The 24,020-nt window shown below is 41.1% G+C and overlaps 1 protein-coding gene across 1 annotated transcript; it reads left to right on the top strand.

The window, feature by feature from the left end:
• Positions 1-975: 975 nt before the first annotated feature.
• slc7a10a (solute carrier family 7 member 10a) lies at positions 976-23,886 on the top strand. Its single transcript, XM_068730775.1, has 11 exons — positions 976-1,175; positions 5,965-6,169; positions 9,256-9,407; positions 18,075-18,200; positions 19,021-19,174; positions 19,317-19,440; positions 19,936-20,039; positions 20,189-20,285; positions 20,429-20,578; positions 21,747-21,924; positions 22,017-23,886. The coding sequence occupies exons 1-11, from the start codon at positions 1,070-1,072 to the stop codon at positions 22,115-22,117; spliced, it is 1,497 nt and encodes a 498-aa protein (XP_068586876.1). The 5' UTR covers positions 976-1,069; the 3' UTR covers positions 22,118-23,886.
• The last annotated feature ends 134 nt before the right edge of the window (positions 23,887-24,020 follow it).

The following is a 24,020-nucleotide window of genomic DNA, read 5'->3' as shown; positions in this document are numbered from 1 at the left end:
TGTCCCACATCAGTCGGCCTTTAATTGCACATGTTTGTTCTTTATCTATGATTTTGTCTAATATATCATTTAATCTGTTCATGATTATTTTAGCAAGAATCTTATAGTCTGTATTCATAATAGTGAGATGTCTGTTATCCAAATCAGCATCACCACCTTTCTTAAACAATAAAATAAAACACCTTGATAAAAGGAGTCTCCCATACAGCCGCTTCATTGTACACAGCAGTGAGGAGGTTTAAAACATCGTCGTTATATAACTGATAGAACTCAATGGGCAGGCCCAGGACTTTTACTGACATTAAGTTGTTAGATGGTCTCCATCACTTCCTCTTTTCTTATCTCTCCACTAAGATAAGTGAAGTTTAAGTCGCTGTATGAAGGCATTGTTTCCAACAGAATATTAACACAGCCTGCATCTAGGTCTATTCTCTTATATGTATTGACACACAGATTTCTGATTATTTCTCTTTTTTCCTTTTCATAGTAAAAAGTATCACCTTCACATAGTTTTTTATACATTTAATAAATTTAACTTGAATTTGTTTTTGACTTGATTTCAGAGCATGAATTAGATTCCCTCTGTTATCCAAGTCTGACTGTTTATAAACATTATATAATAACTCATGATTAAAGTTGTCTATTTGTTTCTTCATACTTGTCATAGTTTCCTCATTTACTGTAGATTTTTGTTTCTTCTGTTTCAGACTAATGTATTGCTTCATTAATTCATCATAATATGTATTTCTTTGCTGTATTTAATTCTCTGCATTTGAATTTGAAGAAATCTTTCACTCTATATTTTAATATTTCCCATAGTTTAATATTAGATTTGGTTAGGATTTTTAATTGTGTTATTTTGTGAAATCTGTATTTTTTTTTCACACCTTTACATCAGCCTACCTGAGTCTAGGTGGTGACTTCAGTGGCGAGTCGTGCGCATGCGCGTATCCTCCTCCGTTCATCAGTAGTAAATTATAAGGGCAGCCCGGGTAGCGGAGCTTGGTTCAGTCTACGGTATCTGGACCGGACCGAGGCGGGCAGGAAGCACACTTGCAAGGCGGAGGAGATGGGGGACAAAGAGAAAAAGAAGAAGGATAATAAGTCCTCAAAGAGCGACAGAGTCACTCTGAAAAAAGAAATTGGACTTTTGAGCGCTTGCGCTATTATCATCGGTGAGTGTGTGCCAGCTTTTGTTTTAAATCGTGTGTTCACGGAGAATGGCTCGATACGGTGAATTCAGCTACAAGGAGAAACGTGTTTGAGCGGAATAACTATCGTAACGTGACCGGTGTGCAATTGTTTCTTTGATGTTAAAGTTACAATACCATGGCACACAGTAGGATACAGTCACAGAACGGGTTCCGTTGTTCCGAAACTACTGTAAGTACACTGTAGGGAATGTAATTCGCCGTAACATTTAGTTATGGCTTAGCGGTCTGACTTTGGCACAAACCGCTTAAATACGCACAGAAAGAGTCGCTTTTACGCGCGGATGGCCCACCTCTGATGTCTCGGTCCACTTGGGTTTTGTGTGGAAACTGTTGCATCAGTCGTGATGATCTGAATATGGACATGCCTACGTGGCTGGACCTCCTCGTGTTGAACTTGAAAGGAATGCAGACAAAGCACAGCCCCCCGGTCGAGCATTAAACTGCCAGGGTTATGGGTTCCCGAGTAGAGTGACGCCGGGGTAAAGCAAGGCATCAATGTAGTTCCTTGTAATCATCCTATTATCACCCGCTCGTAGCCTAGTACAAATGCAATGGTGCTGTAGAACAATACATTTGCATTAGAAAATAAATGCCTCTATAGAAAGTGAAGGTCTATTTTAGAACGTGATGTGAACAGTGATAGTGTTACAGTATAAACGACCTAATCTGCAACAGGTTATGCAGTATGTGCCGATAATGTGACAGTAATGCAGAGGATTCCCCAAGCACCAGCTGATAACCAGAGTCCAGCCTCTACATTTATGGAGGCAGGGGGAGGATGCAGATGACTTAATGACATGACATGAATGTTGTCATGAGGTCATGGAGTTATTTTTGTGCAAGACATTATGTTCTTGGATTTAGCTTATTAGAGATGTGTACACTAACTCGCCTTTTTTTTATTGTACACTACGGATTGCTAACTTGCATGTTTTAGAGTAGGGAGTCTTTAAATCTAGCTGGTCACTCAAAAATATATCTATATGGTTCACTTTATAGTCAGGTTAACATATGAACCAAGAGCATGCAGGATGAAAAGACGGGACTGAATGCTTGTGACACGTCTATACAGAATTTGGAGGACTGGGTGAATAAGACAGCGAAGCAACATGTTGTTGGGTATGATTAGGAATGTGCCAGGGAAATCTTACAGTACTGCCATGAGATTCCATAACTCCGTCTGTACATCTGCTCTCCAAATGATAAGCTCCTCCACCAGGAGTAGAGGCGGCACCCTCAAAGTAAAAGGGATGTTGGAGCGGACCAAAGTGACTGAAAGTTGAAGACAGATGTTGAATTAATTGAAACTTGTTAGCTGGTGATTTCCAGTTTTTAGTTTTTTTTACAATGTTGATTACTACACCTGCCTGCTCACATATCCTCATGTTTTACATATTGAGATAAATATGAAAATGGAGAAGCGCTTCGCTGTGCAGACTTGACACAAACCTACCGGAAAAAGTAATAAATAGAGAACAATAGAGGCTGTTTTATCATTAGGGCAAAAAACAAACAGAGTGGTTGCCTCAGTGGAAAGAGGAATAAATAGCAATGTGACATTCAAAAAGTGTTACAAAGGAAGTGCTACACTTTCAATTGTAATGTTATCATTTTAATAGCTTATCTTCATAACCAAGGTCACATCTATTGTGCTATGATAGAGGCTGATACAGTTACAGTTAAGACTTATTCTTTACCCTGCCTTTTTAACTTTGTTTTTTATTAATTTGGCAAGCAGTCGCTGTACAAATCCCTTGCTAAATGTTCAAAGTACACCCAGAGTGCTGACTATGCTTTACATAAATTCCCGAAGACTGGGTTGCAGAAGGTTTTTTTATAGGGTCACCAAATTATGATACAGTATATATATACATATATATACGTATATATATATATATATATATATATATATATGTATATATATAAATACATATCTTCCATAGTCTTTTATTTAACATTTATATCTACAGTACACTTTTGAGCCACATGAGGGAGCCTTCATTTTCCTATTATTCTGATTATTGTAGCTTACTTACAACATTGAATCTAATATGACAGGATAGTGTGCTGTTTGTCTTTTAATGATGAGAGAAAAACACTCAGAGGCTCTTAACTCCGCCTAAAAGCATTTATTTGGTGTCATTTATAAAGTATTAAACATGTGTATATGTTTTAATAACACATGCATAAAATAAAGTTGAGGTTTTTTTAAACATATATAGTCCTTTGAAATAGCTGGTTTTCCTATTCAAGATATTAAAAGGTGACGCATAAATGTCAGTAAAAATGGTCAGGAACGTACAAATTTGCGATTGGGAGACAAGCCCCACAGTGAACCGGGTCCCCAGTGAAAAAGTTTGGGAAACACTGCTTTACAGTATATCAGTGAGCTTCGACGGTTATGGACTTGGTCTACTTTAATGTTGCTGGTGTGAAATTAGTGCTCGAATGACCAGTTGCCAAGTTTTTTCTGTGGTGCACAGATGGAGTGAAGCCTGTGTGCAGCTATTACGCACATACAGTACAACTTGAGTCATGCTACTACCCACCAGATCCAGCCTACTCATATATCCACCGCTCCGTCTAATATTATACTATTGTCTGCTGCCTCTCTGTGTGTAACTACTACTGCTTACGTTCAGGGGCTGGACAGTAAATCAAATGTATCAAATTACTTACATTCCCCCATTTTACCAGCCCCACCTCCACACCAGCAAATAATTCATCCTGCTCCACATTTCCCCTCTGGAGGGAGTCTGTTATCGTCACTCCCTGCTTCGTGCATGCAAATTCTTGTAAGACAGACACATGTAGAGAAAAAAAAAAACACTGCAAAAATTTCAAACAAGCTTATGGGTTGACAGAAGAGCATAGTGGTGTATTTCTTTACTCATCTCCACAATTTGAATAAAACGGCGATTGATCTGAGCAGTAAATTTGAGAAAATTTCCCAGCTAAAGTGCAGGGAGGCTGAGAGGGTCAGTAGGATTCTGAGTCATGCTCTTAGCCGTGATGCCAACTTTATGACATAACAAATACAACGTAGGCGTTATGCAACGGCTCTGCATCTCACCACGGCCTCCACAATCAAATGTGACAGTGATAAATGCACTGTTCGGACCTCTTCTCCCCCTCTGCATCATTAGGGAGCATTCAGTGCTGCTCCAACGCGATGGCGTGCCTCACTGGGTTTTAAACAGCAAAAATGTTTAAAGTGGACAGAGTCATATTTTGTTCTCGAAGACTCTGTCCCAAAGTTCTCCAATGAGGAGAAAAACATGAACGACAGCCTAAACCATGTTTTGCTTGGACAGCTGCTGTTTGGTTACTTTCTCGTGCTTGTTAGTTTTTCTTTTCTTTTTTGTAGGGGTGATGACATATGAATGCCAGGCTGGATTTGAACTCATGACATGGTTGCTTATTAGTATGTGCCTTAGCCAACTGAGCCACCAGGGAACCTCTGTTTATCCCTGTTTGGTGGGGACAGCTGAGCCAGGAGCCTCAATGAGCCATGATTCCACTACACCACAAGGCCATGTTGGATGAACTGGTAGTTACTCTTATTTGGGTTTCGCCCAATTATACTAATCTGAAAAGGGCCTGCCCTGCTATTTAATTTTTCTTCCCATAAAGTCAGATCAAAAACTGCGAGAAAGTCACAACTCAGTGTTTTCTGGCTATTATTTTTGTCCTTTGACCCTGTTGACATCCCTCTGAATATTCAATGCATGTAGCCTGCAATGTCACAGGTGGCGCTGCCGTGTGGTTCGGCATCTTTGCGCTCACCACGCCAACGCAAATCGATTGCCAGCAGTGTAGACAAGAAAAACGTAACTTCTGTCTTCTCTACCCTTCAACCAATTGATAGGTCAGTGGAGAATTTTTTTTAAATACATTACTCTAGATTAATTAAATGGCCACAGTGCGCTGTGCACTCTCCCCGGTAGCCTAAATTAATTATAAATAACCATAAAAAGCCATTTCCAGCATATCAAATCATTTTCACCTAATTATTTTATACTTAAATTATTACAACAAATTCAAAGCCGACCGGCGCACACCTGCCTATTCATATGATGCCAAAAATAAAAGGAGTCGTCAAAGGTGTCGTACCGTCTGCAGTTATATTATAAACAGAACGATTAGACTAAATCATATTCAACATATTTAACTACTTCGGGCAGGGTTTTTAAATTTCAGCCACCCGATATGTTGTATGAGCCCAACCACACTGCCTAACCTGCAAAAATACCAGACCAGACCAGATCAAAACCAGTTTCACGGATGCTTACAGTCCACCATAAGACAGACATAATGTTGATGACAGGTGTTCTTTAGAGATTGCACAATTCATTAAATGAAACTAAGTCAGTTGAAATGAATCCCTAGAGCTTATATTTAAATGGTTGGCAGGGTTTAATAAGCCTCTTGGGATTTCATGGCTGCTGTTTTCTTTTTCTTTGTCCAAGCCGTTTTTGTTTACAGCTTTTGCGTTTATTGGTGCCTTTAAAACATTTTTATATGTATATCTTATTCAATAGATCAACGTTACCTGCGGCCATTTGCTGTAATGGCAAATGGCCATTATGCTGTAATGTCATCCCCTCTCTCTCCCCCTTTCTTTTCAACCACTATCAATATCCAATAAAAGCAAAAAAAGTTGATGCTCTCTGACTACTTTATAGTTAAATATTTGCATTATTCATAGGCAAGAGTAAATAACCCTCTTAATCTTTGTGTTTCTCCAAAGGTAACATTATTGGCTCTGGGATATTCATCTCACCTAAAGGAGTGTTGGAGCATGCAGGCTCCGTGGGGCTGTCACTCATCGTCTGGGTTTGTGGAGGGGGGATCTGTGCCCTTGGCTCCCTGTGCTACGCTGAACTTGGTGTCACCATCCCAAAATCTGGAGGAGACTATTCATATGTGACAGAAATCTTTGGAGGGCTAGTGGGGTAAGTACTGTTGTTTCCACAGTGGAAGGATAATGTGTTTGGCTAACAGCTAACATAACTACCAGTACACACACTGCTGCGTACCTTTCGGTCGCTGCCCTGCAGCTCACCTACCTTTATTGTTTTGGGCCGTGTGTTTGGCTAAATGCTAACAGCCAACGGAACTACCAGTACACCCCCTGCTATACCTAGCCATAACTCAGCCGCTGCTAAGCGGCCAGACAGCTTTGAGAGTTTAATTTTGGCAAGATTGTATGAAATGTCTTGTACGACGACTGACTGTCAGATGCCTGTATACATCGCTGCTCATTTTTGAGTTTGAATGAAGTGTGTTTTACGACGCCTAACAGCCCATTGGTGTATAGAAGGAGGGTTAGCCAATTTGTTGAGGAAGGTCCTCAGCCTTCTTTGTGATGCTGTCACTCATGATGACACGCCCCTCTTAGTTGAAGCCACGCCCCCACGCTAGATCAGGGTCAAAAGTCTGAACTGAAAAAAACGATCTGAAAGTGAAAAAAAGATTTGAAACCAAAAAAAAAAAATTAATCTGAAAATATAAAATCTGAAACTGAAAAATACAAGACCTCAAATATCAAAATATATATGAAAGTGAAAAATGAAAAAAATAAATGTATTTAAAAAAATTCCAGAACTGAATCAAAATGATATTCAACCCAAAAAAAAAATTCATTCACTTATTTTTATTTTGAATACATTGCTGCATTTTTCAATGTTCAAGACCATAACTTGAACTTTCAGGTTCAAATTATTTTTTCAAATGATCAAAACTTTTGACCTGGATTTAGCTCCATATGGTTGCTGCAGATCTGTATGCTACTTAGTGCAAATTTACACTCTGTGCCTCAACTAAAACAGCAGTTTCTACTTTGACAAGTTTCATGTCGAGAGTGTTAGATTGCAGCAATTGTACTCACTTGGTATGGATTACACTGCAACAGTCTGTACACAAGAGGTCTGCCCGCCTGGGACATCAGCCCTGAAGGTCTTGTGACTTTCATTTGATTACGTGACATGTCAGCTGATCATAGAGCTGAGAAGGTCAAATGTGCCTAGCACTGTGAATGCCTGTGGAGGCACTAGTTTAGTCCTGTGTGGCTCATTCATTTGCACGTGCACAGAAGTGCAAGGAAATAAAAGAATAAGAAATAATTTCAAAAATCAATAATTAAGGTCACAGTAAGATAAGACATACTTTATTCTGGTTTCAGCAACAATTTCCATTCGCTGTATATTGCTTTTTTCCAGTGGCGGACCTGGGCCTTCTGTACTGTCCTACTAGACTAGAGCCATGTCCCAATAAGCACATTATGACGCCACAGCTACGGTTATTTGTTTCTAGGGGTGTAATAGTACACATATTCACATTAAACCGTTCGGTCCAAGGCTTAAGAAGCTGAGGCTTAAGAACCGAACAATACGTTTGAATAATACTAGTACATTTGGAAAATGCAGAAGCTTAAATTGTGGGAAATATAATGTTTTCGGTGGACTGCGCTCACGTAACAGCCAACAGGCTTTGTGACCTCTGAACCCGGAACAATAACAAAAAACAGCTGAGGCTGCGGCACCGCACGTCTTCAGGGGGGCTAAACTAACTTAACAGGAAAACAACAGCTCAAATGGATTCAATTGTCCGGACAATAACCCCGCGCATGACGGGATGCTTCATAATTAATGGACAATGCATATAGTCCAAATCAATGTAATTAACACAATGACAAGAAAAACTCACAAGAACCAGTCACACATATTTATATGACAACAAACCAACAAATAAATGCAGCAACACTGCGGGGCTAGAGCACGAGCCATTCATATTATTCATAAAAACAACACGATAGACAAATTAACACAGTAGAAACGCTACTGCAGATGTAAAGACTCAAAATCAGTTAACTTACCACAGCTGCTCTTCACTTAAAAAGTCCACTCAGGTCTCTCCAAAAGTTTTCAAAAGCACGTAGCTTGTGTCGTGTAGCTGCCTTGGTTAGCGTAGCGTAGCTCCAAACACCAAGAGCTCAGTTGCAAATGAAACACATTCTTAGCCATAAAATGTGCAGCGCTTCTCCGCCGCTGTCAGCCAGATATACCGTTCGTACAAATCCTATTCCATGCTGGGTCAGGGCTGCTAGCTGTGGGCTTGACTGACCCTTTGATAAGATGTCCAGCTTTTCTGGAAATGTCCTTCTCAAGAAATCCATTTAAAAATGCTAAAAATGTCATGTCAATGTCATAACTTCTTACATATGTTTCAACTTGAACTCTTACTAAATACTAAGATTTGCTAGCTAGCTTTCTGTTTGACAAAAGTCAAGCTGGCCCACTGAACAATCACGGCGCACGTAAATGCTGACGTACTTAGCAGGCTACCTAGACAGCTCTGGCACGTCAAAGAATAGGGCCAACATGTCAAACTAAAGATCAGATTGGTTGAAGACGAGGACAATCAACAATATCGTCCCCATATACTTTAATCTGCAAGGTCTACCTAGAGGACCTCGGGCCTCTCTCCTTACATAGAGAAATAGAGGCTGAATCTGATTGGATAAGAGCTCTACTTAAAACAAGCTGCACTGGAAGCAGCGCTGCAGGCTGGAAGCAGAGCAACTGAGGAAGACAGGAGCTGTGCAATGAGAAAATAAGATAATGGGAAAAAAATTATAATACTTGTAGTGTAGTTGTGAAAAATTATTAAATTATAAAATAGCTATAACTTTGTGATTCTGTTTAGGCCAGCAGAGAAGGCTTAGCTGGCCCTGACGGCCCACCACTGCTTTTTTCACTGTCTCCTTCTCATGTCTGAGCAGGAGACCAGTCTCTTATAACTGGTGCCAAGATGCCTTTGAGTAAGTCACCCAACCCCAACTGCCGCAGTGGAGCTGTACAGATACCAAGAGCAGGAAACTATGGTTGTGCTGGGCAGCTCTTAGGTATAAGTGTGACTGTGAAGTCAGGATGGAACTGAAAGAGAGCAGCAAGAGCTCCTCGTCTGTCCAAAAACAGTCCACCCCACAGTGTTACTCTCACATACGAAATCCTATGTGTTTTGTCTCTTCATCCCGTAGCTTCCTGTTGTTATGGAGTGCCGTCCTCATCATGTATCCGACCACGCTGGCTGTCATTGCGCTCACCTTCTCCAATTACGTCTTGCAGCCGGCCTTCCAGGACTGCCTGCCACCGTACATCGCCACCAGACTCCTCGCCACCATCTGTATTTGTGAGTCACAAACATAGAAAACACTCTGAAAGTCACAATGTGTTTTAGTTATGATTCCTGAGCTCTTCTGTTTAGTCTATTTTTGGTTCTTTGCTATGAAGTTTTTCAAACTGTACTTCCCGGAGATCATCTCACTATAAACCATATGCAACATTACACGTTCAATTCTTCAAAACACACTTATGTTTCATTTTAAGCCTTGCACAGTGGCACAGTTCATATTTGTGAACTGTGCCACTGCAATGCATTAAGTGTAATACAACCTTGCAGCTGGGAATGTCTGACCTTCCACTGAAGGAATGCAGCATTAAAACAGCAAATGTACAAGCTTTCATTAAGTGAGTGTAGGTAAGATCGCTATTATGTGACGGGGAGAGGCACAACAAACAAGGTCAGAGATTATTTAACACACTGATCTAAACAAAAGATTAGTGAGGCTCGAATGATTTTGGGATAAAAACACCTCATGGTAGCTCAGCTTTCCATCCAGGCAATTGTTAGCCTAGCTAAGCATAGCATAGCATAGCATAGTATAGAGACTGGCAATAGGGGGAAACTATTCACTATTCCTTGGAAGAAATATTTGACACATAGGGCCCCATCAAATAAGTTTAATGTTTTTCCAGATTCCTTTTAATTTTTTTGCAAATTCAATGATTTCCAATCTTCATTTTTCTGAATGATGTGTTTTACGATTTATGCAAATTTCCATCACAAAAAGTGTCACATCAATGAATTTGATGTAACACAACATTGCACTATTTTTATTTAATCAAGGAAATGGATTCAATGTAGTTATAAAACAAAGCAGTCCATCCTTTTGTAAAATAAAGTGCTTTAAATGTAGCTGCTAGTGTCGAATTTTCAGTTTTTTGGGATGACTAACAGATGACCCCTCCCCCAAAGTTTACTTTCAACATGTGTCTTGTGCTCCTATTGGCTGTATTTTCCCAACAGGTTAGATATTTATCCCGCCAGGTGATGCATTGCGAGCCTCTCGGCTCTCGTCAGCCAAGCAAACGCCAATTTGCCTCTGATCTAGGGCTTTTGTTGGGAAGCTCCAACAACAATCGTAGAGTGGAAAATCAGGACTAAAGTTGTGTAGTGTGAACTACGCAAGCCATCTCAGGGTACCCTCTTCCTGGGGAACCCCGAGGCGTTTCCTGACCAGACGAGATATATAATCCCTCCAGCGTGTTCTGAGTCTACCCCGGGGCCTCTAACCAGTTGGATGTGCCCGGAATATCTCTAAAAGTAGGCTTCCAAGAGGCATCCCGATCAGATGCTCATAGCACCTCAGCTGGCCCCTTTCGATGCAAAGTACCAGCAGTTCTACTCCGAGTTACCTCCGGATGTCTGAGCTCCTCACCCTATCTCTAAGGTTGAGTCCAGGCCACCCACAAAGGCAGCTCATTTTCGGCCCCTTGCATCTGCGATCTCATTCTTTCGGTCACTACCCAAAGCTTATGAACATAGGTGAGAGTCTCAATGTAGATAGAATGGTAAATCGAGAGCTGAGGCTCAGCTTCGACTTGAACCTAACCGTCCGGTACAACCCCCGTATCACTGCTGAAGCTGCACTGGGTCTGTACACCTAGGTCCCCGTCTTTGCCTGCCGCCCGGCTCACAATGCACCCGACCCCAATGTCTATCCCTGCGAGTGGTAGGCCCTTAGCGCAGCTCCATGTAGGTTTTGGGGCCGTTCCCGGCCAAACTCCACGTCACAAGGCCCGGCCACCAGATGCTCGCCGAGACCTACCAGGAGATATTGCCCCCGATAACTCAGGTTTCAGGGTCACTGACGCACTCAAACCCCTCCTCCATGTTAAGGTGGCGATTCATTGGAGGGGGAAAAACATGTATAATAGTAGAGAAAACCCTGATTTTCCTCATTTTGTCAATTATTTTTAAATTCAAATGAAGAGATTCTGTACTTGTTCTCAACAAAGAACGGAAAAAGTCAGATTACAACACACACAGCGGGAGAGTGACTTCATTATCTACTCAGGTACACATTACTCCACATTACACATATCATATCACTATCGCATTTAATTGTTTCATGCTATATTATGATTCTAAATATCATATATAGAACATTTAAACCAACAATTATAGTAGAGCAAAGGAAAACCCTTTTGATTTTTTATTGACTGTTTTCTACCAAAAGCTAATCCCAACCTTTCCTACCTGACCATCTGGTTGCTGTTGGCCAGGTGAGTCCGGTTGATTGGCTCACAAAAATGTGTTTAAACAGAGAAAGAGTCACTGATGGAATTGTTGGTTGTTTGCCTGGAGAAAGTAGTTTCAGAGCATTCCGTTGGTGTATTGATATTGTGGCTGGCTGGTTAACATTCCTGTTTGCTGCTCACTGCGGGTCTCTGCCTCTGTCACCATGACATCCTGGTTCAAAGTATCACACTTCAGACTTTCTGCTGCTTTAGTTATCCAGGTCACCTGACTGTATGACCCAGAGTGACTCCCAGTGAGGAAAATATCAGAGCAAACTTCCTTTCCTAGATCAACCTTCCTTTCCTAGCAACTGATCTTATGGTAAAAAGGTCGGAGCACACTCAATTAAAGAAATATTGATTGAGCATTGAATGATGGTAGATCATAAAAAACAAATGAGAGCAAGGAAAAAGCACAACAGGTCCCTGTTTAGACAAATCTGTCCATCCAGCAGGATAAACCTGAGCACCCAGAGACCAACGTGTTGGGAGTGAGCGACTAACTGGTGGGTAGAGGCTCTCTAAATGAAAAGCAAGGGAAAAGCCACATAACTTCAAAGGCTAAAACAATCTCTGCAAACCAAATTCAGCTTTCATCTCATGCCTTGAAGATGTTATGATACTGTGATAGTTCACAGTGTGCTGACGGCTGTCATTGTCATTTGATGATTCCTTATGAAACGCTGTGATCTCTTTCCATCCTCTAATCTGACTAGCGCCCTTCCTTGAAATATTGTACAGTACAGCAATCTGTATTTAAATAGCCAGCCTACCAGAGTGCCTCTGGTGCCTACCAGATACATTCTGGTAGGCACGCCAGCCAGTTTGGTCTTGTCTGAACTGGACGCATAAACGGGGGGATGGACGGCGGAGGGCTGGGGATCTGAGCCTGAGATTGTGTGCATGTGCCTGAGGTTAGCATTTACAGATCACGCTGACCGCCACTATTTTTGGCGACAGAATGTTACAACCGCCGCCTAGTTAGGCCAGGGGCACACTTTGTATGTGGTGTTTTTATTTGTTGTTCTCTTGAGTGTGGGACGAGTTTGTGTGTGTCAGTATCAGTGTCAGACTATATAATGGTGCCAGCCTTTGTGGACGCCGCTAATGAGAGGGTGTGTCTACGGCATTGTGCATTGTTTCACAGTGTTTACCGTGACGCTCCTGTCATGGAGCACCATGGAAACAGGAAATGGGCAGGACACCTTGCACATTGATGATGGGGAATCCCATTGGCCAGCTGACATTCTGGTTGGATGTTTGATGTTCCTATTGGCTGCTTGGTACCGCCTCCGTCCTCCTCTGTGGTCCACAGCATCACACTTCAGACCTACAGTGAGATTGTATCTGGGACCAGCAGTTATATAAGTTTCAATCAGTGCGAGTGAAATTTTATTAGCAGGGAAAATGTCCAAAAATGTCCGCTTCCACAGCATCCTGATAGCAAATGGAGAAGATTTTCCTCTGAACCCTTGGATGATAGAAACATTGACAATGTATGGTTTGATAACTCTTTTCAGTATAGCTCCATCATCCTTAAACACCAACACCAGACATGTCACTTCTCTAAATCTGGTGGTGTAAACAAACTTTTAGTTAGTTATCACCACCTACGGCCTTTACTGAGAAAAGATGATGGATTGCTATTTTAATTCAAAGGTAACTCATTCTTTTAGCCTTTGGCTTACACAACTCTGCGTTGAATGACTCACTCTGTAGTAGTGTTCGTAAATGCACTTCTCGACATAAACCATAAACCACACACCATAAATTGAACTCCAGAAGCTAAAACCTGTGCGAGACAGCTTAACAGCAATTTACGGAATACAAATTTGCAGTATCTTGGCTCTCGGGGATAAATTGATACAATTTTTCAGAGTTTGGTGATTTGTCTGAAACACTCAGTGAGATTAACCGGATCAAATGTTGTTCTGCATTGCTGAGTCTTATTGAGGCCCCTGTCGTGTCCATTGAACTTTTCTTAGTGACAGGTTGGTTTATGAATGTGAGTCAGCCTAGATATGTGTTTGTGTGTCCACCCCCCCCTCCTTTCTCCCTTGTGTGTGTACATGTGTGTATTTCAGAAAACCAGACAGGTCCAGTTGTGGGTTGGTTGTGATCTTCTAATAATAGGAGCCCTGACAGCCCACAGCAGCACAGTCATGTGCCTATTTCAGGACATTTACTCTATTACGGCACTTTATTCTGTCAAACGTGGATCTCTTTAACTAGATATAAATCACCAATCTGCATGAAGTACCTGTTCCAGCAATGAACAATAGAACATCATTAATTTATGTAACATCATACCTAACAATCACTCAAAATGTGATAATGTTTTTCTTTTCAAAGCAGGAGGGATACACGACCTGATTCTCTCTTAGTTTTACTGAGGAGAAACAGCAGTAATAGCGACTGTTGTCCATTCCAGTGCAGCAGGGAGCCAATTTAGTCACGACTTGTGTCATCAGCGTGGTAGTGCAGCAGTGGTAACAAGTGAAGGAGTAGGAGTTGTGTTGCAGCCAATCAGATGTTGATTCTTGCCCACTGGTTTTGATGGATGACTTTGACATATTCCACAAAACAAACAAAAAAATGCAAACTTGTATTTCATTTAATGGAAGAAAATTGTTTTACATTTACAAAACTAGAATTACCGCCTCACAGTTCACATCCATGTGTATCCAAATGTCTTCCTTTCATAATTTTATTCTATTACACATTTGTGTGAGATTGTCATAATTAGCATTCCCTCAAGGCATTCCTAACAAATAACAAATAGATACAATAAAATGTGTAGAAATAATTCGACCTTCGATGTGTCCTGAACTGTAATGCCTTTCACAGGCACACTGTGTACTATTTCAGCCCTCCATACAGTCAGAACAATACAACTATGTGCACAGGGTTGACACAGTTCACATGCTAAGGATAAAAACAGACAACATGCGTACTCTTTAACAAGGTTGAGTGACTTCAATTTAATGGTTGCAGTCCTAGACTTCCACAGATTTGTATCAGTACAATATTGAGTGAAAGTGGCCGTTTGTGCCAAATTTAAAGAAATTCACTCAAGGCTTTCTTGAGATATTGGGTTTCACAAGAATGGGTCGGACGTGATGTCACAGGGACCTTGACCTTTGACCACCAAATTCTAATCAGTTCATCCTTGAGTTCAGGTGGTAGTTTGCACCAAATTCCCTCAAGGCGTTCCTAACAAATAACAAAAAGATACAATCAAATTTGTAGCTATTCGACCTTCAATGTCTCCTGAACTGAAATGCCTTTCACAGGCACACTGTGTACTTCAATTTAATGTTTGCAGTTCTAGACTTCCACAGATTCCCTTTCCACATGTTATATTGAATGCTGCACAAACCTACTTTGAATTTGATTGAGGGAATGTGGGCTGACAGCAGACTAATAGCTACAACTAAACAAAAAGGAAATCGGGGGATTAAGTGTACATCCAGACTGTTCACATTGCCAACTCGGACGCTTGGTTGTCAGGATCCATTTAGGTTTAGGCAACAGAACTACTTGGTTAGCACCTGCCAACAAAACAAAAACAAATGTCACTGTGAAAAACATGTTCCTGTCAAACTGGAATGCTGTATTTATTTTTCCATGGTTGAAGTTCATGCCTGAGTGGAAAACTACACAGAACCAACTAATCTCCATCAACCATTCCTCAACGCTCCAAATAACCAACGAAGGTTCGCCCTCGGCTAAGGTGGGGTCCTAGCTAGCGAAAGACAAATTAACAGTGATGGCTTGGTGCAGCCTTCCTTTTATCTACCCCTACACTACATCACTGACTGTACTATGTTAGTTGTCAGCATGTCTTTGACCCAGACTTAATCCTGTAGATTTACTGTAGTCTGAGGGGAGTCTGGAGTCAGTTAACTTGTGGTGGACAGACAGGACTGAGGGGTTTTTGCCACTTCAGTGACTCCTGTGACCAGGTCTTGAACCGAGAGGAGGCGTTCCTGAGGTTAAAGCTCCCTGATAAATCTGCACGAAGTTGGGTTCAGAATTCATTAAGAGCAAAAGCAGTAATTAGTTTAGTATTCTAGTGCTGGGGCAGCCTTCAATAGAAGCTGTGATGGCAGGACACAGATTTACCTGCGCCGTCGCATTCACAGCCTGCTGGCACCTCCTTCCTGTCAGGGTTAACATAGAGGAAGTAGGGGGATTGTGATGGGGGGCTTCACGGGAACACAGGAACGGAAATGCATGCAACACCCCGAGGGTAACTGACTATAAAACACCGCGGTGTTGTAGAGGAGAGAAAGCTCTGCCCGGTGCCACCGATACATCCTGCCAAAAATGCACATGTGTGTGTGTGTGTGTGTGTGTGTGTGTGTGTGTGTGTCTGCTCCAGCGGAAGTAGTTTGTTCAGATTTCTGTGGTGGGAGGGAAACCTTGCCCCGGTGATGGATGACATGGTCGATAACACCCTTCACCCATATATGCACACACACAAACACACACACACACACACACACACACACACACACACACACACACACACACACATATACTTCTGTGAGCGTGTTTGTGTGTAAAAGCGAGGCGGAGTGAAAGGTTCAAATAGTAAATAATAATGCTAATAATAAATAAGTGAGATTAAATAAAGACGGGAGGGAAACAAGACAGATCTATGGCGATCTTCCTCGCACCCTGTCGCCTAAACTGCTTCATAATTTCTAGCTCACGATTTGAAGTGCCACACCAATCTGAGTGCACGTGAGACACAAGCAATGGTCAGCAAGCATGAAGGCTGAGGTAGGGGGATTTACTAATTATACAAGTTACACCCCTATTTCTCCCCGTTAAAGGTTTTTTTTGGGGGAGTTTTTCCGGTTCTGATGTGAGGGTACGGGACAGAGGGTGTCGTATGTGTACAGATTGTAAAGCCCTCTAAGGCAAAGTTGGGATTTTGGGCTGTACAAAATAAATTAAAGTGAATTGAATTGAATTTCCTGTTGATATGGTATGTCATTGAGAAGACACCAAAATACTGGCTATGTGTTTATCACTTTCATGTGATACACCCACTCACAACCACATACAGGCACACACATACACACACACACACACCCACACGCACAGACACACAGACACACACACACACACACACACACGGGCCAATTTAAATCAGGATTTGGTTTGATACTTTTAAGGTGGTTGTAGACATGTTCAGATTGAATTATGCTAAATTTAGAAAGCCATGTGTTTGGTTAATGTTGCACAGCCCTTTGCACTTCACCAAAAGGGCAATACTCTGAATGAAAAAACATTTTGGTATACTGAGCTGACATGAGAAGATTCTCCTCTACACAGTATTGAATGGTTTATTGTGCTGATTTCCTTTGTGTATAACAAAATGTTAATTAAAAGACAAATGTATTACAGTGTTCTTAAGAAAACAGAACATTATAAATGAAATATTTGTCATTGTTTGTTTAACCTTTCTGTTAAGGCCACAGTATTTAATTTAGACCTTAGCCATGTCAGAAGTGGTAATGGATTGTCCGTTACATTTGTGTAACGAGGTGCACGTCTGAAAGGGATTTATAACGTCACAACATCCAGCACCATAAAGCAGTCAGCATAGTATACAGCATATATGAAGTGAAGCCAGCAATTCAGTTCAGGCAGCCCATCTCGAGCACATACCTAACATGCCAAACCTCACCTAACACAGCACTGAGCTGAGCTCCAACAGTTACATACAATAGTCTATTCCATGTGAGCTGGCTGACTGAATTGCAGTTATAGTACATTGATTTTCAGACTGAAATCCGTGGTATTTAAAAGTACAAAAGTCTCTCTCTTTCTTTCTTACTCTGTGCTGGAAGCCCAATTCACACTTGCTACTGGGTTTACCTCTCACTTAAGACTGTACTGAGTTTAAGGGCTACTTCGAATTTTGCCAGCCCTAGTTATGGTGGCAAATATGCGCACATGCACACGCACACACACACACGCACACACACACACTTCTATAGACTTCTGTCTGTTTTGTCAGGAAAGATGTGTTCTTTTTTTGTGCTGACAAGAGTGGAATGTTAAGTGCAGTGCGAAAACGCACAGACCTTAAAGCGTTTGACATAAATATGAAAGAGGCAGCAGAATACATGTAGTCCATGCATCCAGCCGGGGAATACCGTTGCTGCTTTTCCTTAAAGGTTAGGATTGATTTCATAAAAGTGTATCATGTTTTTCCTCCTATTAGTGGAGGTTATTAATGTACTGGAGGCAGTACTTACTCAGACCTGTGAGAGACCTGCATTTATAAGGCAGAGCCTGCCAGAAACATGACTCTTTTAAAGTACATTAAGTGTGTGTGTGTGTGTGTGTGTGTGTGTGTGTGTGTGTGTGTGTGTGTGTGTGTGTGTGTGTGTGTGTGTGTGTTTGTCTGCGTCCGCAGTATTCCTGACCTGGGTGAACTGCTCCAGTGTGCGCTGGGCGACAAGGATCCAGGATGTTTTCACTGTAGGAAAACTTCTCGCTCTGGTACTCATCATAGTGGTCGGACTCATCCAGATCTGTAGAGGTAAACACACACATACACGCTCTGGTGAGATTAACTCCTCAACATGATTTCTGTGGACATATCTAGAAATGCAATCATCATCTGATCACTGATTTTATTGATCTCCATTAGGAAAATTGTTGAAGTAACAAATACTGAAAAGCAAATGAAAAATATGAAAAAGAACAGAGAAAATGAAATATACCACCTACATTTTCAACAACAGAACAAGGTAATGACAAAGTTCTGCATTACCATCATGTGGAACATTACAGGAGTAGAACTCACTGAGACAGAAAATGTATACAAATAAAATAAAACTTATAAACAAAATGTACAGCTTAAAATTATCCATTTATGACGAAAGCAAAATAGTTTTATAGTGTTTCATGTAATTTGGGTGCAGCATGCATTTTTGAAAAAATAAATAAAAAGTTAAGAGATAAATGTTGAAAAATGCTAACACTGTTGAACAACGTTAAACGCCTTTGTGTGGAACAATGAACCAACAGTATTTGGGTTTGTGTTTGTTTCTAATGAGGTCAGACTGTAAATTCTGTCACAGCAGACTGTATTGACACTGCTGACCCCTAGTGGATATAAATAGATATAACATGTAATGTTCTTTAAGTCAAAAAACAACAGTGACAAATGAGAAAAATACATTTATTAAGTAACTTCAAGATTTATAGATGTAAGCAATATTATGGTGATGAACAAGTTAAAAAAAAATGCGATTTTGCATTTTTTCTGAAATTATTGTAAAGTAATACTTTATAGGTGATATTATAGAGGATTTTTACTGTTTCATCCACACATCCCTTCCTCTCAACTTCTCCAGGTCACTATGACGCCCTTCGGCCCAGTGTGGCCTTTGAATTCAGTCAGGACCCCTCAGTGGGACAGATAGCGCTGGCCTTCCTTCAGGCCTCCTTCGCCTACAGCGGCTGGAACTTCCTCAACTACGTCACAGAGGAGGTCGTGGAGCCACGCAAGTACGGCACACACACAGAATAGTATTTCACATCCCTTAGTTCAGGACTATATAATTGATTTGAATTCAGTCTCGGTAAAGCCTCGTAAAACAACACCAACTTTTTGCATTTTTGCCATTACTTGTATTATTATTTTTATCAGAAACTTGCCTCGTGCCATCTACATTTCCATCCCACTGGTGACCCTTGTCTACACTATGACCAACATTGCCTACTTCTCCTCCATGACCCCCGAGGAGCTGCTGGCCTCCAACGCTGTGGCAGTGGTGAGCATCTCTCAGTCTCTCCATGAATGTATGCTTCATACAGGAGCTCATAGCAGTTTATATACTGTTTAACAAGATTCTCAGTTGTCTGGAAATTGGATGTCTGCTGAAGCTGAGAATCGTAGCACGAGACAGACCTCAACCAACCAATTAATTAGTCAATAAGATTAAAGTTTACGGGTACAGTTTTTTTTTCTTCATGATCCCAGAGGGAAAACTGGAAAAGAGTCATGAGTTCAGTATGTGACTACTTTCTTTTGACAGACTTGACTTACAAGCAGTGTCCTCGGAAAAAGGATAAAGCTGTTCTTAGAAAATTAAATTAAACTGAAACAAATTTAAATGACCTAAAGAGACAAGAAAGCCACAGACCAACGCAGGTCCAACATTGCATCTTTCAGTGAAATTAATAAATGAACGCATTACTGAATGACTGAATCAGTAAGTCAATTATTTTGTCAAATATCTGACTCATCAGATATTGTGTTGTTCCAGACATTCGGGGAAAAGCTGCTGGGGATGTTTTCCTGGGTGATGCCGATCTCTGTCGCGCTGTCTACCTTTGGAGGAATCAACGGATATCTGTTCACCTCCTCCAGGTAGAACACACACAACATGCCGAACCTACTTTCAGAAGTGTCCTTTTATGATAGGCTAAGAGTTACTCCTAACGTAGAATAAACCTGAACACACACACACACACACACACACACACACACATACGCATAATGTGTCTGTCTCTCTGTAGATTGTGTTTCTCAGGAGCCAGAGAGGGTCACTTGCCTTATCTGCTGGCTATGATCCACCTAAAGAACTGCACTCCTATCCCCGCCCTGCTGGTCTGTGTGAGTGACTCGCACTCACAGTTTAGCCTACTTTGTCTCGCTTCACACAGACTGTGTGTTAAATGAATATGGTACTATTTTGCAGTACTTTAAATATAGTTTGATATGTATTTGAACTTTGACCTTACCTTCACCTCCCACAGTGCACTGCCACCATATTCATCCTGTGCATCGGAGAGACACACAACCTGATCAACTATGTGTCCTTCATCAACTATTTGTCCTACGGCGTAACCATTGCTGGCCTCCTCTACCTCCGCAAGAAAAGACCCAACCTGGTCAGACCCATCAAGGTAGAGAAAGCTGAGAACCACAGACCCGCTGCAGGACATGACAGAATGTTATCAATCCATGGCTCTCGGTTTACTTCAAATGGACTACCAGGGACCTCTGTGACAAAACTCTGATGCCACTGCTTAAATATCAACTTTTCACCCTATCATTTGTAACTGGGAAATCATGTTTAAAATATATATATATGTTTTCTGAGTAAAAATCCAAAGCTAAGGGTACCGCTTGACAGCAGAGCACAATGAGGAAATGTCAAAACAATATAACATAAATGATATAGCTTACATAGTGAGAACAATGAGCCTCTTAGGAATTGTTATTAACAACAAATGGGGTCACACAAACACAAAAAAGTGACAAAGTGTATGTCTAGTCTTTTCCTATATCTTCCAATTGTGCAGACAATAATTCAGACAAATACAGGACTGTATGGTTTGGACTAATTATTAATAATTACTGAATCGGCAACGATAGTTAAAATTACATGGAATCTTGGGCTGTAAATTAAACGGAATGACAACAAAAATATGTGGTGAATCTTACCTTCACATGAACGACAATTTTTCCTTAATGCTCACAGAAAGTAGGTCTACATGGAGGGAAATTGTTTTTCACAGCATTTAACTTAATAACGTGACAACCAAAGAGAGTAACGTTAGCAGACGCAACCAATACACTTAATTGATAATGAAAAACGGTGAAGGCCAAACAAAAAAATAAACTAACCTAAACTTGCTATACTGGACTGCAAGGCCGGAAAAAGTAGCGGTTGCAATTTAGCTAAGCTAAGCTAACTAATGTTATGGCACTCCTAATGTGACTAAATTAGCCGGAAGTTAAGCTAGTTCAAAGACCAGATGAGTTAGCTTTAGATACCTAGTGGATGGTCACTTGTAGTTGGTCATGCACATGTATAGTATTTTAGCGCCCCCTGGTGTCGGAAAGGCATAATATATGATACGTCTGATAGAATACATGCACTTGTTTTATTGGTCAAAATATTAAACATATATCCGATTTTTTATATTATTGTCCAATTTTTTTTAAATAGTAATATCCAAGCTCTATACTTGGATATGTGTTTGTTTCAGATGGAAAAAATGTCAAAAAATCCCAATGAACAAAATGTGGCAAAATATATATGTGTAAATATATTTTTGTCTTGTGCAGGTAAGCATGTTGGTCCCCATCGCCTACTTGATATTCTGGGCTGTGCTGCTGGGCTTCAGTCTGTACTCTGAGCCGGTGGTTTGTGGCCTGGGAATGGTCATCATGCTGACTGGAGTCCCTGTATACTTTGTGGGTGTTCATTGGAAGGACAAACCCAAATGTGTCTACCGGCTAGTCGGTGAGTTGGGCTGTGATATTTGAATATTTATATATATGTTAGCAAGTCTGTCCCTGATAATAACACTCCTCCTGTTGTCTTTTGCGTTGCAGAAAGAGTCACATACATGGGCCAGAAGTTGTGTTATGTGGTGTTTCCTCAGGAAGACCTTTCAGAGACTGAACCCCTCACTGCCTCCAAAGCCACTGACTGAGCAATGCAGTCAACCAGGAATTCCCTTTTTACATCGAGACCTGCTCTTCCATTTTTACTTTTTTATTTTTTGCATTACAGTGTTTCACATTGGTTAGTTTGTGGATGTTGAAGGAAAAGGTTTTCGTCCCTGTTCTTGCATAGGTGCAACCTGAATGGGGCCGCGATGAAGCTCCAGTATAAAAGAAGTGGAGGGTTACACTTAGTACAGTGGCACGTTAAACCCTAAAGCTCCAAAATATGTTTTTACTTGTTGGTTGATACTGTTCCTCCATTCTCCTCGCCAGTATGCTGAGAGATCTTTATCTCATCTTCTCCCTTCTACTCACTCAAAGAACCTCCGTCCGTCATCTTCTGCTTCACTGCCAAGATATGCTTCTTTTATGATATTAACTAAATCCCTGAGCTAATGTGCCTTATGAAACGCATGTGTTGGTGTAGTGGATTGGTTTGTGCGGGTATTTAGATAGTGTAATATCTTATTGAGGTAAATATGCAAGCAGTTTCTGCACTTAGCAATACTTCTCTATTACTGCTGCTACCTTCAGCTCTGTTTATTCACTAATTATTCACATGATGTTTTTCAACTGTGGATTAATACTTTTTCTGTCTGTATCTCTGCTTGGCCACAGTATCTGGCCATTTACTTTACACCCCGTTCTCTCTTTTGTTTTTATACTATAACACTACACTCCTGAGAGATACTCTGGGTGCCTTCAGTTATTATTAGAGATTACATACTTGACACCCAGCAATATTTACAGCACAGGGGAGAAGGGAGAACGATGGGAAATCAGTGGCCGTCAGCTGAACGAATGGCTCTCGGAAATTAACAAGTTGTATTGTTACAACACGTGTCGACGGGCTGTTCTGCTTTGGAAATGTTCTAATCTTTAGGAATGCCACTGTGAACTCTCTCAAGGTGCTTGACCCACCAGGACAGTTATTCCATTTCAGATTCCTCACCTGATGTCATGATGCAGCGCTTACCATTAACATGCTGTTGGATGACATATCCGTATTGACAGATCTATGGGTGGCTGGCAGTGGATGTTTACTTGTGCACAGGCCTGCTCCCACTTCCCCAAAGACACATCATCACTGAAATGACCCCAGGCTCACCGACTTTTTATAGATCAGCTGTCTTGCTATGCTACTAGTGACATAATATAGTTGAATTGACCTTATGGACTTGGAGGATACTGACTTAATATGGCCCCGCTAATTTGCCCCCAAATTATTATGGTAAGATTAATGTCCTTGGAGTTGTGGTACCACTACCTTAACACAATATGCTAATTTACTGTGTTTCTGGTGATATTGGTGTTTACATGCATTCAAGTAACCTCTTATACCACTCGTCTATCAGCGGTTTGTGTTGTGCATACAGCAGAGCATATGAAGGATCGGGCCAGTGGCCCTTTTTAACACGATGTGAACCAGCAGGTTGAACCTTGAATAGAACATTCGGGTCCTTTTCCAGGCCAGCAGATGCTGGGAATTTCCCGCTGCATCAAATCCACTAAGAGACTTCAGACAGCAACGCCTGTCTGCCATGTCCAGGTGCTGTTAGCTCAGTTGAGATCTGTAAATACTGTGTAAAGAATAAAACAAACTGTTACAAACTCGCCGGGGACTCCTACAAAGACCACATTCCTCAGACATGTCGTGATACATTTACATGCTATACAATTGTTGGGTGCGCCTCTGTGTTTTGTAAGAGCGTGAAGAATAACAATGTAATCACTTATTAAATTTAGCAACTTCTGAGATGCATCTTTTTTTATATATATATATGTATATAATACAAGCAGGTGTTGTGTCTTCAATAGCATCCCCTGACTTTTAAACAAGTGCCATCATCAGGTCACCTCAGCTGTACTTTGTGTTTTGTGCTAATTAAC

The sequence above is a fragment of the Cebidichthys violaceus genome, unplaced genomic scaffold (assembly GCF_023349555.1).
Source record: "Cebidichthys violaceus isolate CVI_PGR_0920_01 unplaced genomic scaffold, fCebVio1.0.p SCAF_5, whole genome shotgun sequence".
In the NCBI taxonomy this organism is placed as follows: Eukaryota; Metazoa; Chordata; class Actinopteri; order Perciformes; family Stichaeidae; genus Cebidichthys; species Cebidichthys violaceus.
The sequence above is the reverse complement of the archived record's forward strand: the minus strand, read 5'-3'. Positions and strand labels throughout refer to the sequence as shown.